At 31.0% G+C, this 19,635-nt stretch overlaps 1 protein-coding gene, 3 long non-coding RNA genes and 1 other non-coding gene across 6 annotated transcripts; 3 read left to right on the forward strand and 2 right to left on the reverse strand.

The window, feature by feature from the left end:
• Positions 1-683: 683 nt before the first annotated feature.
• On the forward strand, positions 684-2,061 carry LOC143144262 (uncharacterized). Its single transcript, XR_012991384.1, has 2 exons — positions 684-1,116; positions 1,265-2,061. It is a non-coding gene; the product is annotated as an uncharacterized LOC143144262 (long non-coding RNA).
• A 222-nt stretch (positions 2,062-2,283) lies between these two features.
• On the forward strand, positions 2,284-3,485 carry LOC143144263 (uncharacterized). Of its 2 annotated transcripts, XR_012991386.1 has the most exons (3): positions 2,284-2,340; positions 2,412-2,643; positions 3,056-3,485. It is a non-coding gene; the product is annotated as an uncharacterized LOC143144263 (long non-coding RNA). The 2 variants fall into 2 exon arrangements; XR_012991385.1 differs by lacking the exon at positions 2,284-2,340 and having other exon boundaries at positions 2,377-2,643.
• A 2,039-nt stretch (positions 3,486-5,524) lies between these two features.
• On the forward strand, positions 5,525-12,911 carry LOC143144633 (CD63 antigen-like). Its single transcript, XM_076307236.1, has 5 exons — positions 5,525-5,715; positions 8,725-8,913; positions 11,794-11,964; positions 12,172-12,396; positions 12,558-12,911. The coding sequence occupies exons 1-5, from the start codon at positions 5,638-5,640 to the stop codon at positions 12,621-12,623; spliced, it is 729 nt and encodes a 242-aa protein (XP_076163351.1). The 5' UTR covers positions 5,525-5,637; the 3' UTR covers positions 12,624-12,911.
• On the reverse strand, positions 6,763-6,844 carry Trnas-uga (transfer RNA serine (anticodon UGA)). The gene has a single exon. It is a non-coding gene; the product is annotated as a tRNA-Ser (tRNA).
• Positions 12,912-16,253: 3,342 nt separating the features above from the next.
• LOC143144890 (uncharacterized) lies at positions 16,254-17,566 on the reverse strand. Its single transcript, XR_012991551.1, has 3 exons — positions 17,294-17,566; positions 16,466-16,678; positions 16,254-16,359 (listed from the first exon to the last, which is right to left on the reverse strand). It is a non-coding gene; the product is annotated as an uncharacterized LOC143144890 (long non-coding RNA).
• Positions 17,567-19,635: the final 2,069 nt, after the last annotated feature.

Raw genomic sequence — 19,635 nt, forward strand, 5'->3', positions numbered from 1 at the left:
TTAGTAATTACGTATTGGAAAAGTGGAAGATGGAAAACCATCCTAAATATTACTAAAAGATTTGCAGAGAAAGGTAGAATTCGAAACAATTGTATAACAATGAGTGGTTTTGGCCTTGTTTTTCTTATGGTAATGCGACACCATTAGTTAAGAATTCACACTTATCAAACTAATATGTAAATTACATTGGATTATTTAATATGTGTAAAAGTATTCTCATTCCCTTTCTAAAACATCTGAAAAAATTGTACATTAATAGCCATAACAGGATACTAAAACTGCAAAATTATTAACATCCCTTGATCACTTGAGTATGAACTCGGCATTTTTAAAGTTTTTGAATTATAAAAAATTCCATTTTGCAACCGAAAATTCTTAAGAAATTCAAAAATATCTATCCAACACAGTAGAATATCTTTGATTTTTTAATTTCCTATTTAATTGAACAGAAATCATAGATCTTAAACTGTAAATTATGTTTCACCTTGTGACTACCTTAATAGCAGGAATATCGGGTTGATATTAGACATAGAAGGTTTTCTTAAAGTAACCGACCGATTGGTATGTACCAAGTTCAATACAAATTTTACGGCTAGGAAACATTCGGTTGGAAAGTTATTCCCGGTCATAGAACGATATGTTTTTTTCAAAAAATTAGTTGTATTTATAATTTAAAATAGTACTGTTTGCAAATTACTTCCATTAATGACGTTTTTAGAGAAGGTGACACTTTAATGTTAATCATATGAAAATATGATCTCAGTCGTTTAATATTAAAGTCGTAGTCAAGTAGACTAACCGGTCAAAAACACGTCGCTGCCGATGGAGATATCAAATCGTACTTTTTTATCTTCACACTTTCAGTCTAATAGCAAATCTTGGCTATCTTTCATGGCGTAGTGATATGCATTTAAATCGACATATGATAATGGGCCGTCGAACCTTCGATGGTCTCACACATCTAATTTTCTTCCAACCGTTCTTCTCTAGACAGTTATGGTGCTACGGTTGGTTCTACATACGCTATCAAAGAAACCGCGCGATGCTAAAGAGGCAGCTAAGACAAACTAGCATCTCTGCCGTAAGAAACCTTACAGACGCTGCGCATGACATATGGTTAGTGTCGCGTTTGGACGGGAGTGAAGAACCACAGAGGTCTCATAAGGCCTCGCTTGAACAGCACTGATGTAAAATATGTCACTGCTGAACAATTTAGAACAAAAATTAACCCATATTGTTTTGAAATAAATATTTTTTATAATAGGTTCAATATTATTGAAGAACTAGTTTCGTGTCACTGGTAATAAAAATTTGAAACATTTAAGTTGTCACTGTTCAATGGAAAAATCGCAGGATGATGGTGAGTATTCTTCTATTAGAATGGAATGGGAAATTATAGGATTGGGTTAAGTGATAGATATTTTACCGTATCCATTAGCGCCTAATTAAATAAATCACTAATTATGCAATTAATTAGTTTATAATGTGTACAACTTTTAACTTTTGGTTATAAAAATAAATATTGCCGAGAAAATTAGATACTACTTCTGTGGATGTATAAACGTATCGCGTTTCACGAATTATTTTTGCGAGTTCACGTCTTCCTCGTAATAGTTGTGCATACTTGTTACATTCATTTAGCCGCTAAGGTAAATTTAAAACTGTATTCTTTAATTTTAGCAGTCTTCCAGTTTAACAAATTCGGTGGTGTTATTATTTGAACTCAACATAAAACAATCGACTCCGATTCATTTGATGCAGCACTAGCTTCAGTCATTTATTCGACTAATTTTAATGTGTTACCATTTTTAAAAAATTGTCTATAAAGCACACTAATAGGACTACAGTTTTAATTATATAATAATTTTTATAATAGATGATTTATTACTGTGCAGTGTACGTAGCAGCTTTATGTTAGAATAACTATCTCCGTTAGATGCCAATTTTTTCTTCATTTTCATATTCCTTGATGAAATCAATCCAGAGTGGCACTGTTTTCTAACTTCACATGGCAAAAATTAATAAGAGATTTGATATAATAACATCGCAAAAATTATTCGATTGAGCAACTACTATTAATATTGTACCATTTACATTAAAATTCAGTTCATTGCCAATATAAGAATATAACAAACATTCACAACTATTACCAGAGAGCATTTTTGAAAATCCGTTCATTTCCTTCTAAATTTTTCAATTTGGGCTCTATATTAAAAAATTGTATTTCTTTAAAATAACTACAAAGAAAATGGGTAAAAAAATTTATTTTTAAACTAAAATAATTTTTACTCCGTTTTCAACCGTTTGCAAGTTCAACAGTTATAATCTATTGAAGGAAAAGTAAGTACTACACTATAATTTTCAACATTTTTTAATATCTTTAAAGATTCCACAACATATCCAAATTTCAGCGCTTCTTACATAGTTGATTAAACTATTCATCGTCCTAAGATCAAGCGTCGAACAGCCGACCGAAAATAGCAACGTGGCGAGCCAATACTGCGTCGCTGTAGACCCATACAAAAATTTTCATTATACGTACTTTAAATCTATCTCTGTAATACAAAATATTATGATACATCTAATTGATAATTAGATGATCTCTTCTGATAATATAGAAAGGAAGGAAATAAGTTTAAAAATGTACATATCTTATAGATGTAATTACTATTTACTTTATCTTTGTACACTATACATATACAGTATTACCTTCTTTTATTGTGGTTAAACTACCGTTTCGTTGAACGTTCGTTCAAATATATAATACTTCACTATTTTTTGAAAGCAATAACTTCCATATACAGTCTCAAATTATTTGATTCCTGTTATCAAAATTCTCATTATCACTTTTCACTGCAGAATATACATATATTATCTTCAGCATCTTGTCATTCAGATGCGTTATCAGTGATACTTTATCTTTATGACATTGCTCACGTTCTAAAAGTTTACTACGTAGAGATATGGTTCTTTGGATTTTTTTCCTTGCTACTATACTAAAAACTATACGCTAGATACAGCGAAACTTTCTGTACAGTTATTGTTTATGTTACAGGGATAAAATTAAGCCACGTGGACAACTGTACAAGCCTTCTCTTCACTATATTCAAGACGTAAACATGGGTTATTATCGATCCGGTATCGGTTGGGCAAGCGTTAATGGTCGGTCATTAATTTCAATAATCTAATTTTGTATTTAACTTTCTCCGAATTCTTACTCTTCCATTGCAACGAAAATACTGAATATAAATAGCTTTGACCAAAAACATTAGATTCTAATAAAACTTACTGTTTTTATTTGTGTACTTCATTGAAAATTATAATTTTATCAGTTTGTTGCGGTTACTGATGCAAGTTTCTTTCTCAGTTCGTATGTAATTACAAAAATTGTCATTTCTCGGTATATTTAATTATGTTTCAATAGAAACTTCTTTATCAAAAATATTTGTATATATTGTGATTAATTTGGAAGCATTAAAATAGGGATTCTTATGCACTTTACATATCAAAGCCTTCTGTTCTTGAACGGTTACAATTTTTGGTTTTTTCAATACGTTGTTTATATATTAAGGAATTACTCGATTTTATTTTTTGTATAATATATTGCATGGTAGATTTGCTTTTATCGATTAGTTTGATAACAATTTTATAACTTTTATTCTCATTTAAATATTAAATTTAAATATTATTTAACATTGTTTTGGTGTGGTTTTCGACTTCTTTCGACCTATTTTTACTTAAATTGCAACTTACTGAATGTACATGCATTACAACTTAACTATATCTTTTTCGTAATGAGAACTTGTAATTTCTACAGAGCTTAAAGATAAACCAAATTGTAGAAATTAAAAATGACAGTAGAAAATAAGCATCTAATGGAAGAAGGATACATTTCACAATATACAGGGTGGTAAAGAAAAGGTCCAAGACTTCAAGGGCTTATAATTCTCGTAGAAAAGAACAAAAATGTTTAATCAACATGGGTGATTTTTGTTATTTACAATCATTCAATATCGTAAGTAAGTCTTTTTGCAATACATTGAATATGAACAGGAATTGGTCCGTTAAGGTTCAAAGTTATCCATTCGAGATTACTAACATCGATAAGGATTACATATTTCGTCGATGATAGACACTTTTTCGTCTAATTGAATGCACATCTCATCCTTATGTTATGTTATGTTTTTGATTGATTTGTGCTATATTTGCGTCTATGAATTAATCTTTGTTGATATTAGTGATCTCGTGTTGACATTCTTGAATCGATAATTCTCAACCAACTCCTTTATTTACATTCAATTTTCTGCGGAGAGATTTACACATATACTTACGATATCGAGTGTAATATTTATGATATCGTGTATAACAAAAGTTAAAAAGTTAATTTTACACCGAAAGGATTGAGTGTAGGATCTATGTTGATTTGACATTTTTATTCTTCTCCATGAGTACTATAAATTCTTGAAGCCTTGGATCCTTTTTTTATCAACTTATACACGAAGAAAGTTGTCTAGATTCGATCATATAAGAAAATATCTTTGTAAAACAAACTGAAACACTATGTGGTTAGTTATAAAAAAATATTTTCAAAATAGTGTTAATAAACCAACTTAGGAAACTGGTTTCTTAATTTGGACCATTATATGTCAATAAAGATTCTTCTAATTTAGGATCCAGTCCAAGTTACGGAACTTTTCCCTATTTTTTTAATTATTCAAAAAATAAATAATACAAATGTTACTTCTTTCAAAAGGAACTCTTTGTATAGCACATACAATTATTTTTCTTCATCTAATAATAATATAAAAATAATAACAAAAATTCGTAAAAGGTGATCTCATCATAATACTAAACTATTGAGAATATGTAATATCTTTAAAGGTTTATTATAACATTTTTCCATGTTATAAGCATTTATATCGTAAAAACTATAGTGCATTGTGTATTGTTTCATTCTCAGCTGTATATTTTTGTTTTTTCTACTTTTTTATATTTTATTTTATGATTCAAATAATATTGTATAAATAAATAAATTATGTACATATTAGTTTTTAAAACTCAAAAATATATTTTTGACTGATATAAAGGTAACCTATTTTTATCCCCATTTTGACGAGATCTTTTACACATTTATAATTTCTCTAATAAAAATATTGAGAATTAGAAAATATTGCATTATTATTAATTTCAGTTGCTTTTATCTGTTTGTAATATTTACATTTTTTCTAGAATTATCTTTACAATAATATGCAAAAAAAAGGGAATTTCAATAGTACCTTATCGATAAACATAATACTTAAGTCTTGTTTTTATTGGTCGAATAAAAAAAATTTTGAAGAAAACTTCCACGTACATACATAAATACAATTTCTTTGTACTAAAACATCAATTGAAGTAAACAATGGAAGTTAAAATAATAAAAATGAAAAATAAAATGGTTCTGACAAATGCACAACTGGTAATCTTTAATGCTTCATAACCTTGGCTGAGAGTATTACAACCGCGCATGCGCTTTGATAGATAGCCACGCGACATTATCTGAAAGCAGTGAATCGTCGAAAACAGGACAAAAACATAACGCATTTTCACCTTTTTCTTTCCTACGAAGATATGTTGTTTGATTACAAGTGAGGAAAGATGATTAACACCCCGAACTTGTCTATTGGCATGCGATGTGTCAAATATATCATGTTCATATTCAATCTACTCTTCGTTGTAAGTAATTTCTGTCTTTTAGTGGTTTCTATATTTTTAATAATTTTCTATAACTACCGGTATATTTTTGTACACAGGTTTACAAAGAAATTTAAATATATGTATCTGACTAACTTTTGTTTCGTATTTATATTTATATCTAAGATATTCTAACAAATTTATGACTTTAAATACATACATACGTATGTACATATATATCTTTTGATTGGAGAACCATATGAAAAATAATTGATTTTTTATTTTTCTGCAATTTTTTTCAATTTATTTGGGTCTTTGGTCGATACTCCCTTTATAATTCAATGTAAATAATAAATTTCGTTATATTATGGCAAATTTAATACTTCTTTCAATTCTGACGAAGTTAATATTATTACTAACCTTTATCTAACCTAAATGTCTATGCAAGTATTGACATATGTATGTACATTTTTGTAATCTTTTTTGAAACTAAAGCTATTTAGACGAAATATTAAGTAAAATTCTGATTCGAACATAAATTTAACCGTGGACAGACATTTGTTATAATAAAATGATCTGTTCCTCTAGAGATCACTTCATACGCAATAAACTATATAGTCGATATATCGATCAGGTTGTATATATACATTCACATGTATTTGCACTATTTACGTCTTATTAATTTGTCAAGTTCGGAAAGGTATCTCTTCTCAAAAATTAATTTTTTTTTTTCTAATTAATTTTTCTATTGCATTGCCTTTTGATAAGAGATATGAAATATGTATTGACAGTGGGTTAATTAAAATGTTTTATAGAAAAAGGAAATATAACTGTGTAAAGAGTCTCCACTTTTTATATAAAAAGTTTCTTCCTAAATGTTTGTTAAAATTTGTTGTTCTAAACACAACTAAGCTATAGTTGAAAAATTTTAATTATTAATTTAATTCTACAGTTTTTTTCTTACATATAATATTAATGAAAATAACCTACATATTATAATAAATTAAATATTGCAAGAATATAATAAATATAAGGATATAGACATATTATAAATAGTAAATGATCTTTTTCCAAATAAAAAAAACTAGTCGCTGCGGACAGGATTCGAACCTGTGCGGGTAGAACCCAGTGGATTTCAAGTCCACCTCCTTAACCGCTCGGACACCGCAGCAGTCGAGAGCAACTTTCATTTTTAGCTATATATAATGCGTATTAATCCAATATTTATGTAAATAGTTTTATGTAATGTTATATTGTTATTTGAACGTTTTGTTTTGAGTACTAATTTCACTAATTAACAATAATATTTCGAATGAGAAAAGTTAGTAACATTTCGTTATATTTTGATAAATGTTTCACGATTCAAACTAAAATGAGTTATTTATGTATGATGTCGATTCGTATATCGTAATCCAAAATAAATTTTACAAAATCGTAAATCTCGTTACATATGGTTGCGAGGTATAATCTGCTCTTTATGTTAAATTAATGATATAAGGTTAATTTACGGTATGAATAAATTGGCAATATGTTGTTAGTCAATGATAAACATAACGCAATAAATAATTGAATGCAACGGATTTAATAATACAGAATTTCAATTAGAGCATGCTTATAAAAATGTGTATTTTTAAGTACATACGTGTTTGCTTAATGTTACATGAATATTTGTTTACATCTTTAAGAGAATGAGATGAATTCAGCTTGTGGAGTGATTTGGCACTTGAAGGTAACAATGGTTGTGGCTCATTCGTTTATTCTATTGAGGAGGTAGATATTTTGTACTGTCCTTGGTAGAGCTCATGTAGTGTGTATATACCGTCAAGCGGGTATAACTTTATAAAAGAGAAAGCTATTAGTTTCGTTGCGAATATTGTTCTATCATTCTTGAAATTAACCAGCGAAAGTTAACGGTTTAAACTGACTCTGGATCAAAACAGATCCAGTTTACAAAATGGCGGCAATGAAACAATTTATTAAGCGCAAAGATTCTTAAGTTTCGTAAAAGTTTAATTTTCGGTATAGTAATTTTTGTCAGAAATAATATCCTATATAATGTTGGAACAATTTTCGATACAATTTTTGTATTTTCAACTTATTTATTATTACATATAAAAATGTAATTAATAATACATTACTCCACATAATTTTCATTATAATATATATAAAGTACTATCTCATTTTAAGGGGTTCGTTTTGGGTACAAAATTTGCATTATTCTTTTTGGACAGATATTGTAACATACTTTTAATTGTTTCTTTCTTTACCAGGTATGGATTAATATTTTCATTTCATAATAATAATAATACTACTACTATTATTACTACTAATAATAATAACAACAACAACAACAAAAACAACAACAACGACAATAATAACAATAATAATAACAATATGAATGACAATGACAATGACAATGACAATGACAGTGACAGTGACAGTGACAATGGCAATGGCAATGGCAATGGCAATGGCAATGGCAATGGCAATGGCAATGACAATGACAATGACAATGACAATGATAATGACGAAGATGACGACATCGACGACGACAATGATGATGATGATAATAATAATGATGATGATGATGATGATGATGTAACGATAACACTAACAATAACAATAACAGAGCAGCAAAGCCGTACTGGCTTAAGTAATTATGTAAAAAAAAGAAAGAGAAATGATACTACTAATAGTATGTACTAGAAATAAAGTGAAAAGATGATTATAGTGTAAATGTAATTATGGCTAAATTATGGAACGGTTGTCTAAAATAACCGCGTTTTAATTTTAGTTCTACCACTGGTCAGTAAATTAGTGTAGAAAAACTGTTTTGAAATAAACCATTCGAGTTGATCATAATTTAAATTGATATCAATAAATATCACTCATGAGTATTTGAACAAAAATGCAGGAAAAGTTTAATGATTTGAATTATATGGAATGTTAATTTTTATTACTCATCGTCTTACTTTTTCAATTTTTGTCTTTCCAAAAATGTACTAAACTATTGACTTTTTTAATTTACGAATGAAATGTTGTTACTTTCAGATAACAGGTATAATTTTATTATCCATTGGTGTGGCAATCCATGGAGTTTATCACAATTATCAACATTTCTTGGATAATAAGTTTTTGTCAGTTCCTTCGCTCCTAATTGCGATTGGGACAATAATATTTTTTATTGCCTTTTTCGGATGTTGTGGGGCCATTCGTGAAAACCATTTCATGATAATTACGGTAATTTATAATTTAGTGATATTAATTACACCGATGAAAAATGAAATCCTCTTTTATATAGAGAAGGGAGTAATTTATGGCAAATCAAAAATTAAATCAAAACTGTGGAATAAAATTTCATACGATGCTTCATTTTCAATTTAATCGATATAAAAAATTTTAGTATGTCTGCACTCGGTTAATCAATTTTGATTATTCTCTCAATATTTCTCGTCTCCATAATTCTATAACTTGTTATTTTCATTTGCGGCCGAGATTGTTATCATTTATGCTCCTATCTGTTCTACTTCCGTACTTAACTCTCAATTTCGAACCACTTATTACTATAGTTGAGCGAAGAATGAATCGATGTGGTTCGTAATAAATTCCATGATCGATAACTCCGCTTCTTTATTTTACTCTTATTATCTCAGAATCATATTTCATGCATTATTAAAAACATTGTATGATTTTCATCCAGACGAATCAATTGATGCCGAGCTACAGCTTTCGAAACATGCATATTTAAAGCATAGCCTTTTTTTTAAAGAAATACATAGCTTCGAGTCAATTGGAGCTGGCGAAGTTTTGATTGTAATCTAACGAGGCGTTCGTATTGCATTGGACCGAAGTTGATTTTTGTTACTCACATCAAAGGAACAGTAGACTTGTGTAACATAAACAAACGTAATGGCGCATCTCTCTCACTCACACTTATCCGTTTCCACTAACCTTATTACAACATTCGGAAGGTGACGAAACAAACAACTGATAGCTTTAAAAGAACTAAATACAGTAATACTCAGATTTCTTTTAACTATATTATATTATTTTCAAATGTTTTCAAATCACAGAACCATAATTCAGAAGAAATGAGAATCTTTTACTAAAATTACGTACAATGAAAGCTGCTGATACTCGTATGAAACTATAGCAAAGAAATTTTAGTTTCACGAGTGACGTATGACAGTATTAAAGAAAGAGAGGAATTAAAACAAATTTTTATTTTCTACAAAAATAATTAAAGAAATAAGTCGAGTAAAATAGTTAAAAATGAAAATTAAAACTACTTTGTATATAGTATTAATATTTTACCCATTTATTTATTCATTGTTTGATTTATTATTAAATTCATTAAATAACATTAATGTATTTAAAATTGTGAGTACAACTTAATGATAGAAAAATTGGATCAAAAAGTCATGCTGTACTTAAAAATTGATCTAACATAAACATTGAACAATGAACGAAACTCTCGTCCAATATAACTCTTAGGTTTCTTTATATGTTCAATAGGTTTTATACTCGTAGGTTGAATTTTTTCAAAATACAAACAATCCTACTTGAGAGAATGGTGAATTACGTCCGCTTATGGCGACACAATTGGGTAGAGTTTAGCGTTGATAGAGTTTTTATTGCAGAAATTGTTACAAATTATTTTACACTTAGGTTGAGCTCCACACTTACCGTTTGATGAGGAGAGTGAATGCGATATACCCACAAAGATTGAGAATGATGGTTAAGCTGCCTGCGGTCGGTAGCCAAAAGCAATGAAGCACTCGTGGGGCATATTATCCGCTAATAAAAACTCAAATATTTTATTATACCTTTTTATGAGTATTATTAATGGATCGCCGAGGTTTACCTGTTGACAATGTGCCGAAGCATGACTTTATTCGAATTACTTTTTCGTTATACGCGATTCTCTGAATTATTGTAATTCTGTGTGGTTCAAATTACATGTAGTTAAATGCATGTAGACCGAGTGCAGTCGTGTTCGAACTCACGAGGATTGTCCTACATTTTTCTTCTCTTTCTCTTTCTCGCATCCTGTTTCGGTGGGTCATTCACTCGTACACTTCCTACTAGTCATTACAACGCTTTTCGTTGCAGAGTAGTACACGTCCCGAAATATCGATTCCTGGCAGAAGTATATCGTCGGCTAAATAAAAGACATTGGCAACAGTATACCTGTGAAGCATAGGCATCTACTTTTATTTTTTGATATTATCTCGATGAGTTTTTACTCTTATGTTTTGATACCATCTTAAAGATTTTATACACTTTGCAAGATTGTTTCAAGAAAATGTATACAAATACGACCTTAATCGGATTACTTGTTTTTTTTCCTCTTTGCAAGGTACGCGTCGATTCGAGCGGTCGACAATTATGCATACTGAGAAAAGCTGATGACCACAGTGAGCACTCGTCTCATGTCACAACGAATTTTATTCTTTAGCAAAACTTCAAATATTTATACCTTTCATTACATCTAAATGACTGGATCGGTGAGGTTCTTTTTAATAAAAATAAGTTCAAAAACAACTCTATTCGGATTACATATTTTTGTAGCGTACGAGACGGAATACTTCTCACTTCCACAAGTATACGTGTCTTTGAATAAGTATTTGCACTCATTTTTATTAAAAAAGTCTTGACAATCTATCGATAATACTTTCATAGAGGTATAATAAAAAATATGAAAAATGTTATATTGCGTTATAAATGTTTTTTACCTATTTTTTCATAAAAACTTACCCGCTATTCAATTATGCCATTAATTACAACCCGTTCTGTATATAATTCTTATTATTGCTCTTTTAAAATTTTGTTACAATCCGGAAACGTTCTTAATTTTGTAAGCTATACGACTGTTCCAGTGAGTACCTTTCTAGTAGAATTACGTGGAATCATTATGTTTTCAGAATATTAATGTATATTTTTAAGCTTACTTATTTTTCATTAAAATATTTCTTGTAACAAATTGTGTTTAAACAAGATTCCACATGATTAATAAAAAATTCAGCATTTTGTCACTATGGATTAGACAGTCTGCATAAATGAATTTGTTTGTTGAAAAAGGAATTTTCTGCCCTATGACTATTTACTTTCATTTTGTAGTTTACGGGTTTGTTGATCATCATCTTTATCATGGAACTCTCAGGTGGTATTGCTGGATATGTTTTGAGGGACAGGGCATCAACTGTCATTCAACAAAAAATGGGTGAAACGATGAAAATGTATCATAATAACACAGAAATAACATATATTTGGGATGAACTTCAAACAGATGTAAAATTTATTGACTTTTCATTAGAACTATTGCTAAGAATTTAAGCTTAAAAATTAATATTGAAAATTTTGTCTAAAGATGAACAGAGATAAATAATATATTAATGTATCAATTAGAATCTAAGCAACTTATATTTTACATAATTACCATATGTATATTAACTTTTTACTAACAAGCTATCTAAACTGATTCGTCAATTATTCTAGTTCCATTGCTGTGGAATAGTCAACTCGTCCAACTGGGAAAATGCACTTAATGTAGATTCCTTACCAAAATCATGCTGTAATACCAATATGGATGTTAATATAACAAATTGTACTACTTCTTCGCCGAATGTGTATCGTGATGGTTGTTACATCAGTTTCCTTTCTTTCATTAAATCACACGCTGTACAACTTGGCGGTGTTGCTATTGGTATTGCTGTTGTTCAGGTAATTAGTATTTGTAGTTAAATAACAATTTTAAATAAAAGAGATTTTGGATAAGATATACACGAAGAAAATTTGTTATATAATGTTTATCTTTCTATATAATAGTAAATAATAAATAAAAATTGTTGCTATCATACTAGATATTTTTCTTTTTCTTCCAGGCAATAGGAATCTGGTTTTCACTTTACTTAGCAGGACAGATCAGGAGCAGTTATGAAACCGTATAGGATTTTTAAGAAATTTGAAGAACCATTACTTGTGCATTAAACATCTATAATTTGAAGATGATTGCAAATAAAAATATAATTACGTAGTTTTGTTAAGAAATATGTAATTACTTAAAATGTTTCATATTTTCGAGCCGTTGTATCGTAGAATTGAAAATTCATTGCATATGATACGTTAACACGTGCATATTAATATATACATTTCTATCTAAAAATAATGTGAAAGTCTTGTGGTATTTTTATTGTGTAGTTAAGACGATTTCAATAAAGAACATATTTGAAATACGATTTCAAATAAAGAATACAAAACCCTTTCCTAGTATTTAATAGAAAAACTTATATAAATTATACTTCCCTATAAAATTTCGTTCATTCATTCCTATGTAAAAAGAGTACAACATGCGTTTCTCGTATATAATCAGATCGTTCACATTATTCTTGCTTTGTATTTTTATTATATCTACCCATATCTACGCATGATTTCCCAACCTTGCAAATATTTTCAAGTTTCAACTCTTTTGAACATGAAATTACTACACTAGGTGTAGACGCTGAAACTTTGCCAGCTAAACTCGAAAACAAGATGTTATCTGTAAAAACTTGCATCGTACACACACATTTGTGCATACATATAGGTACTTTCATAAGTATCGAATTTACATTGCACATCGGAAAACTAATACATCTCTGTGTTTAACTAATTTTCTATTAGCTAGAAGCTTGGTCAACAAATCAGCAGATTGGCAGTACTCTAACTTTATAACATTTTCTCTACCTTTTTCGTGTAGAAAATACTACCACATATCAATTACCTTTTAATATTTTATTAAATGCTACATTTTGGCTATGTAAATTGCACTCTGATTATTAAAGAAGAGATCAGCTGAAACTTCAGTCTCTGTCAGGTTTTTAATTATTTGTTTCGCACATAGAATCTCCCTGCAATAGTCTGCAAATGCAACAAATTCCAATTCTATGTTTCTTTTTCTTCGTGGAGGAATCTTTTTAAGACTTCCCCGATTTCTTGGGGTGAGGTTGATGGGCGTGCGGTTCCCCGCCGCGGCACCAATGGATAAGGAGCGTACCCTCCAAACCTTGCACGATAGACCATACACATACCATTTCGTGGGCATACCGGAAACTGCATGCAGCACAACATTCTATACTCCTCCTCCCGTGGGGCGTTGTATCCTACCCAGTCCGTGTCTTCGTTAGGAGGAGGACATTTACTGCCCCCTTCTCAATATCCCGGCGACAGGGCAGGGCCATGCTGCCCCTCCGCCTTTCTTTTCAGTAGGCCACATGAAAGGTAGCACACTCGACGTCATGGGGATAAGGGGTATAGAATAGTAATATGTTGCATCTACACCAATGAGGCTCTGTCTGCCGCGTGTTTCTTATTATCTCTTTCTATCTCGCTACCTTCTTCGTCAGTCAGTTTACATGTGTCTGTAACTGCCGCGACGAGTAGCAAACTAGAATTAAACATTTGAATAGCGTGAGGATAGGTATACCTCTTCTACTTTTCTCACATTCCTGCCACGGGACTTCAAGTCAGCAGTAAAGAATACATGGTCACCCGGTAGCGAGAAGTTCCCATCAATTAGCACTCACATGCCTAGACAGGGCACACCTCCAATGTGCACTGCACCGTGTCCTGACCGCTGGGACAATGTGTTGTCGCTGTATTGTCGCGTGTTTTCTTATGCGGCACAGATACTGTTTGAGCAACCATGCCCAGACAGCATCTGCACTGTACGGTAGGCGAGGTTACCAAAATCTATGCTCAGCAACTCAGGCAGGAGTGGCCAAACAGCCCCGACAGTTCACTGGCCAGCAATTACTCTAGCAACATGGACTGCCAAGCTTGATGCTTGAGAGCTTCAACTTCGCGTTCCATCAGAACCTCCCCAACTCCGATGGTAGACTGATAGGTCGTCCGCCCAGACAGGGACCTCATACAGGGCCACTGAATGAAGCTTGGATTCTGCAAGTTGTGAAGGAGCCGGCCCAACTGCGGATCTAGACAAATATCCCTCAAAATGCCAATGACTGTCGAGGATCAGTCCCAAATATTTCTTCTGGAATTATATCTCGATATTGCCCTCACTTATCCGGATCATGAGAGATGACGGTTCCCACCAAGGTGCATGTTAGCACTTCGGTAAGTACCATCTCCAAACCGATCCCACTGATCCGTTTTCGGTCCGGTGAACCGCCTTCTGCCACTGGCCCCTGACAATCAACACTAATGTGTCGTCGGCGAAGCTCGTTAGGCTAACGTCGTCGGAGAACGTGTGTGTAACTGGACTGTCGACGGAGGAGGAGAAGACCCTCACTCTACAACACGTGGGCGGTTTTAAGTTTCGATCTTACACCCGCCCATCACGCAGTCCGCCTTGAGGAGTGGTATCGTGGTAATATGATCATGCTTTGCCGCCGTGTGTTTCGTCGTTGCGTCAGAGGGTGACAGGAAGGTTGAATGAAATACCCCCTCTCCTAATATGAACGGGCCCGGACGTGGTCGCCGCGTCGCACAGGGGAAGCACCGGATGTTATGTCGGTGACAATTTCTGATGCCACTCTCTGGTCTTGAAAGGATGATCACCGTGAGGATCTTAGTGGGTAGGCTTCTCGTTCAGAGATCTAGGATGGGGAAATTTATACTGTCCTGGACCTTATTCTAAGGGGCCGGGGAAATGTTAGGAAGATTTCCACCAGGAAAGATTTAAGAAAAATAAGTTGTTTCGCGAACTTAAAAGGGAATTGAGTAGTCTTCATCTACATCATGCTGCGATCGTGGAGAAACTAAGAACTGTTGTATCGTTTAAATTTTATACTAAAATAACGTTCTTCTAAGCTTTAAAAAAAAGGCTGTTGGATATGTAGTGGCTTCTTGAGGGTGATGATAAAGGAAAAGGAAAAAAGAGCGTTTCATCCTGGGTCTACTAGTGAACTCATCAGTAAGTTATTTCCTAGTAGGCCCTGCCTTATACGTTGGGGCATTAGGTAATCGGTAAAGGTCGTATATATATCCATTGGAGATGGTACGGGAACTTGCAGGAAACGGTCAGCGGTCAAGTTTCCCTCTAATAGCGAGTATGGGAGGTGCCGCCACAGATATGACATATCATATCACGTACTGTTGAGGATATGCATTCTAAATTTACGTCGCTATTTTGTGCTTTTTGTTCAAAGATTGCTTTTTTTCAGTGTTTTTTTTTTAATTGTGTTAAACACAATAAAGATAATATTTCAAATGTGTATTATAAGATTTGAAAGTATTCAATAATACTAGAACTTATGAATTGTTATATGTAATTGTAACGCTTTATACGATAACGTCTTCCACATTTTCGAATTCGATAAGTAAAATCTGTATTAATTTCTGTAAGATAATAACATTTTTAACAACATTCTCAGGTATTTACTGGAGACTAAAAAAGAATGTATTGAACATAAATCATTTAGGTTTTGTAGAGATATTTACTCATGTTTCAATTAATTGTAAAGAAAGTTTAAATTTATTATTTTCAATATTCTACTAGTTAGAGGTCGCCACAAATATCGTGTTTTTAAATTTCTGCCCAATTTTTAACACTGATTACACCTTTCCTATTTATCCGAATCATTTGATTTAAGTTTCTTTTTAATTCATATAAATGTGGCTATTATTTGAATCAAAACAAGTAACATAGAATTTAATAAAACAGCGGTCTCTGAAAGAGCGTAGAGCCTATAATAAAATGCAAAAATAACTATTTTTCCAAAATGCTAAAATAGAATATCACCTCAAGTACCTACTTACAGATCAGTGAAGTGTCCGTTTCGAAGAAACTCACCTCTTAAGTCTAGAGTTCCTAATCCTTTGCATCCGCGATTCTGCAATTTTAGGAATTTCGCGATACTCGTAAAATTTTGGCTGTGATCCAGAAATTAAAACCCATGGCCTAAAACCGGCTTCAGATATGGATACATTTCAACGTGCCCAGATAAGCAGCTATCTTTTAGAACACGCCACAAAGTCACAGACAAACGTCTCCTAGTGGGGAACTCTGTAAATGCGACAATTATACATGAGCGAATTATATATCAATCTCGCGAAAATTTTCTAACGTATTCTTTAAACAACAGGTCGTTCATTTAACACATTTATTGCGGTAGTTTTTTCATAAACTTTTATATTTAACGACACAAGGCAGTATATATACAACATACATATACTTCAAATTAGATTTTTACATGTAACTGTTAAATTTCAATAAAAAAGAACAATGGGAAAATTATGAACATATTTTCTTAGCACATAATGCAGGTTTAACATTATAAAGAGCGTATAACAGACACAAAACGGTTAACAGAACGTGTTAACAGTTAAATTTTAAGAATATACAATATAGTTCATGCATTCTTCTCTTTCGCTCTCTCTTAGAGTTACTACTATTTTATACCTATCCGAAGATCTTATTACAAATTGAAAGTAAATTATTTACCATTATACACGAAAAGATACACTAATGTTACTGTACCGATTGATATTTTTTCTCGAGTTTTTATTCCGTTATTGTGTTTTAATTCTGCTTGAAAATAAAACAATTTAATAACTGTTACCGGCCCTACTGTACATTTCTATTATTGATGTAACCGCTGAAAAATTAAAATATACGTACATAAATGCTGTGTAAATAAAGGCTAACAACCGCAAATCATACTTCCATAGAACGGTTGTTAGTGTAAGTTTACGATGTTCCTTACTACCACAATGACCCCACTCGTCACATCTTACTGTAACGACACATTTCCTGCTCGTTGTCCATCAAAGCACACAAGAATTCGACGAAAAACGAATGGTACTTTCGATTTATAGATTCGTACATTTGGATAGCGTGTCTTGTTATTTAACAATGGTTCTGAATGGTTACGGAAAGTTTTTCGAAAATGGATATGTAATTCTCCCAAATGTTTGTCCATTACCTAAAAGTAATACAATAATTGGTGCTTTTAATAGAACTTCTATATAAAGTAGTTCATACAAAAATTTTTAACTCTTACATTTGGTTGGTGTATTAGATAAGTATTTTTCAGAAAAATTCGTTCGTTCAATTAATAATAGTGAACATATGTATGTATTATAAGAAAACATATATACTGTGTTAGCAACGCGTCGAACTCATAACTTTTTTATTTATTAGTTATTTTTCTACGAAGTTTGCGTAGTATATGGATTTTCATTGCTCCACACGTGATTGTTATGGAAATTAAATATTCCATGCCACATAAATGAAGGTAAATAATAACATAGAGAGAAATTGCGGATTCGTTTATCATTTTTATACCATCTATTGACAAAATACAATTCGATTTGCTTCGTCATTAAAATGTAATTCTTAAACTTTTTGAGAATGATATGGATGTAATTCATTTCTCTTTAACAAATTCCAAACTGTTGATTTAGTTAGATCACAAATGGCACTTATTTTTCGAACATCACTAGTTGGATTATTTATAACAATTTGTAAAATGTCCTCTCCTCTATCTAAATTAATTTGATCTCTTTCAATGTGATAATGTCCCTTGGAACTTCCAAACTCCCTTAATCGCCGATCGATATATTTTTTTTTTTATACTTTCTGTTTAGATGGTGACGATTAGAAACTTTCCGCATATCTTCTCGCTTCAATACGTCCATTACATCATATCTCACCATACACAAGATGCATATTGCACAATTCAAAGAATGTGTACGCGTTCATTTTAATCGTAAAAATAAAATCATAAAAACAATGTGTATTGTACGACTAAGTGTCTACTAGACGTTAGAACGATTGATAGTACAGGTTCTGGGACCATAGATCAGGACATGTAAGATATAACTATTACTGAGAATTATAATACGTATACGATATTCTACAACGAATTATAAAACAAATTTTGTCCGTGAATTTTAATAAAGAATTTTTTGATATAAGTTTATACGAACTTTTTTCATCTACATCAAATTTTCATTAGTAACATAGTTAGTAGTACATTATCTTTTTGGACATCCTATATATTTCGTTCATATATATAATGTTTCATTTATTTTATCAAAAAAACATATGTACATATACCACTTTTGGAGTCAGACAAATTCTACCACATCACGTACGTGACAATTTTTGATTAGACTACTTTCAGATTGATAAAAGATTTTCGATTGTACAAGAAAACTAAAGTGATTTCATAAATTATCAATTTCTTTAAAATGATTATATATAACATTCGTTAGAGATGCGTGACTTTCTTCTTCCTAAATACTTTTTATTCAGAAATTCCATAGACAGTGTGATAAAAAAAAATTAAATATTATTACATTTATATAAATATTAATAAAACAAGAATTTAAATTGCATTGTATGATTTTTATTATTGTATTATTTAATTGTTTTTAAAACTATTTAATAATGTTAATTTAAATATAAAATCTTATCAAACCGAATTTTATATTATATAAAGTTGAATATACTTATATTAAGCAAGCTAAGTTAGATTTACTTAAAAAAATTATTATACTATTATCTATATTCGTTTAACGAGATTATTTAATGTGATCAAATTTAATATTTACAATTTTATCATTAGATACAAAATAAAAAAGCTGTTAATTATTTGTTTCCTTAAACATATTTGTCGTTACATAATTTCAATATAATCAATTTTATTTAATAAAAAAAAAAAGATTTAAATAGTATATAATAATAATAATAATAAATTAATTAAATATTATATATATTTAGATCTAAGGACAGTCAATCATATCATTATAATTATATATTTAATAGTTAATGTTCATATAATCATTAATTAATATTATATGCAAATACTGTCTCCTTAACAAGAAATTATGTTCTATGTATTGAAAATACCAGGAACCCATGGTTCTACGATGAATGTAGTCGGTTCTGAGTAGTAATATGGGAAAGGTGCGCACGCATCCAAGCCAGCCTGGATGGGTAGACGAAAATACAGGTAT

The sequence above is a fragment of the Ptiloglossa arizonensis genome, chromosome 3, assembly GCF_051014685.1.
Source record: "Ptiloglossa arizonensis isolate GNS036 chromosome 3, iyPtiAriz1_principal, whole genome shotgun sequence".
NCBI classification, from domain to species: Eukaryota; Metazoa; Arthropoda; class Insecta; order Hymenoptera; family Colletidae; genus Ptiloglossa; species Ptiloglossa arizonensis.

Excerpts from the sequence above, each read along its gene's own strand:
- LOC143144633 (XM_076307236.1), top strand. The coding sequence starts at position 5,638 with ATGATTAACACCCCGAACTTGTCTATTGGCATGCGATGTGTCAAATAT. Across the intron at positions 8,914-11,793 it reads ACCATTTCATGATAATTACG|TTTACGGGTTTGTTGATCAT; the intron begins GTAATTTATAAT and ends TTCATTTTGTAG. Across the intron at positions 11,965-12,171 it reads GGGATGAACTTCAAACAGAT|TTCCATTGCTGTGGAATAGT; the intron begins GTAAAATTTATT and ends CAATTATTCTAG.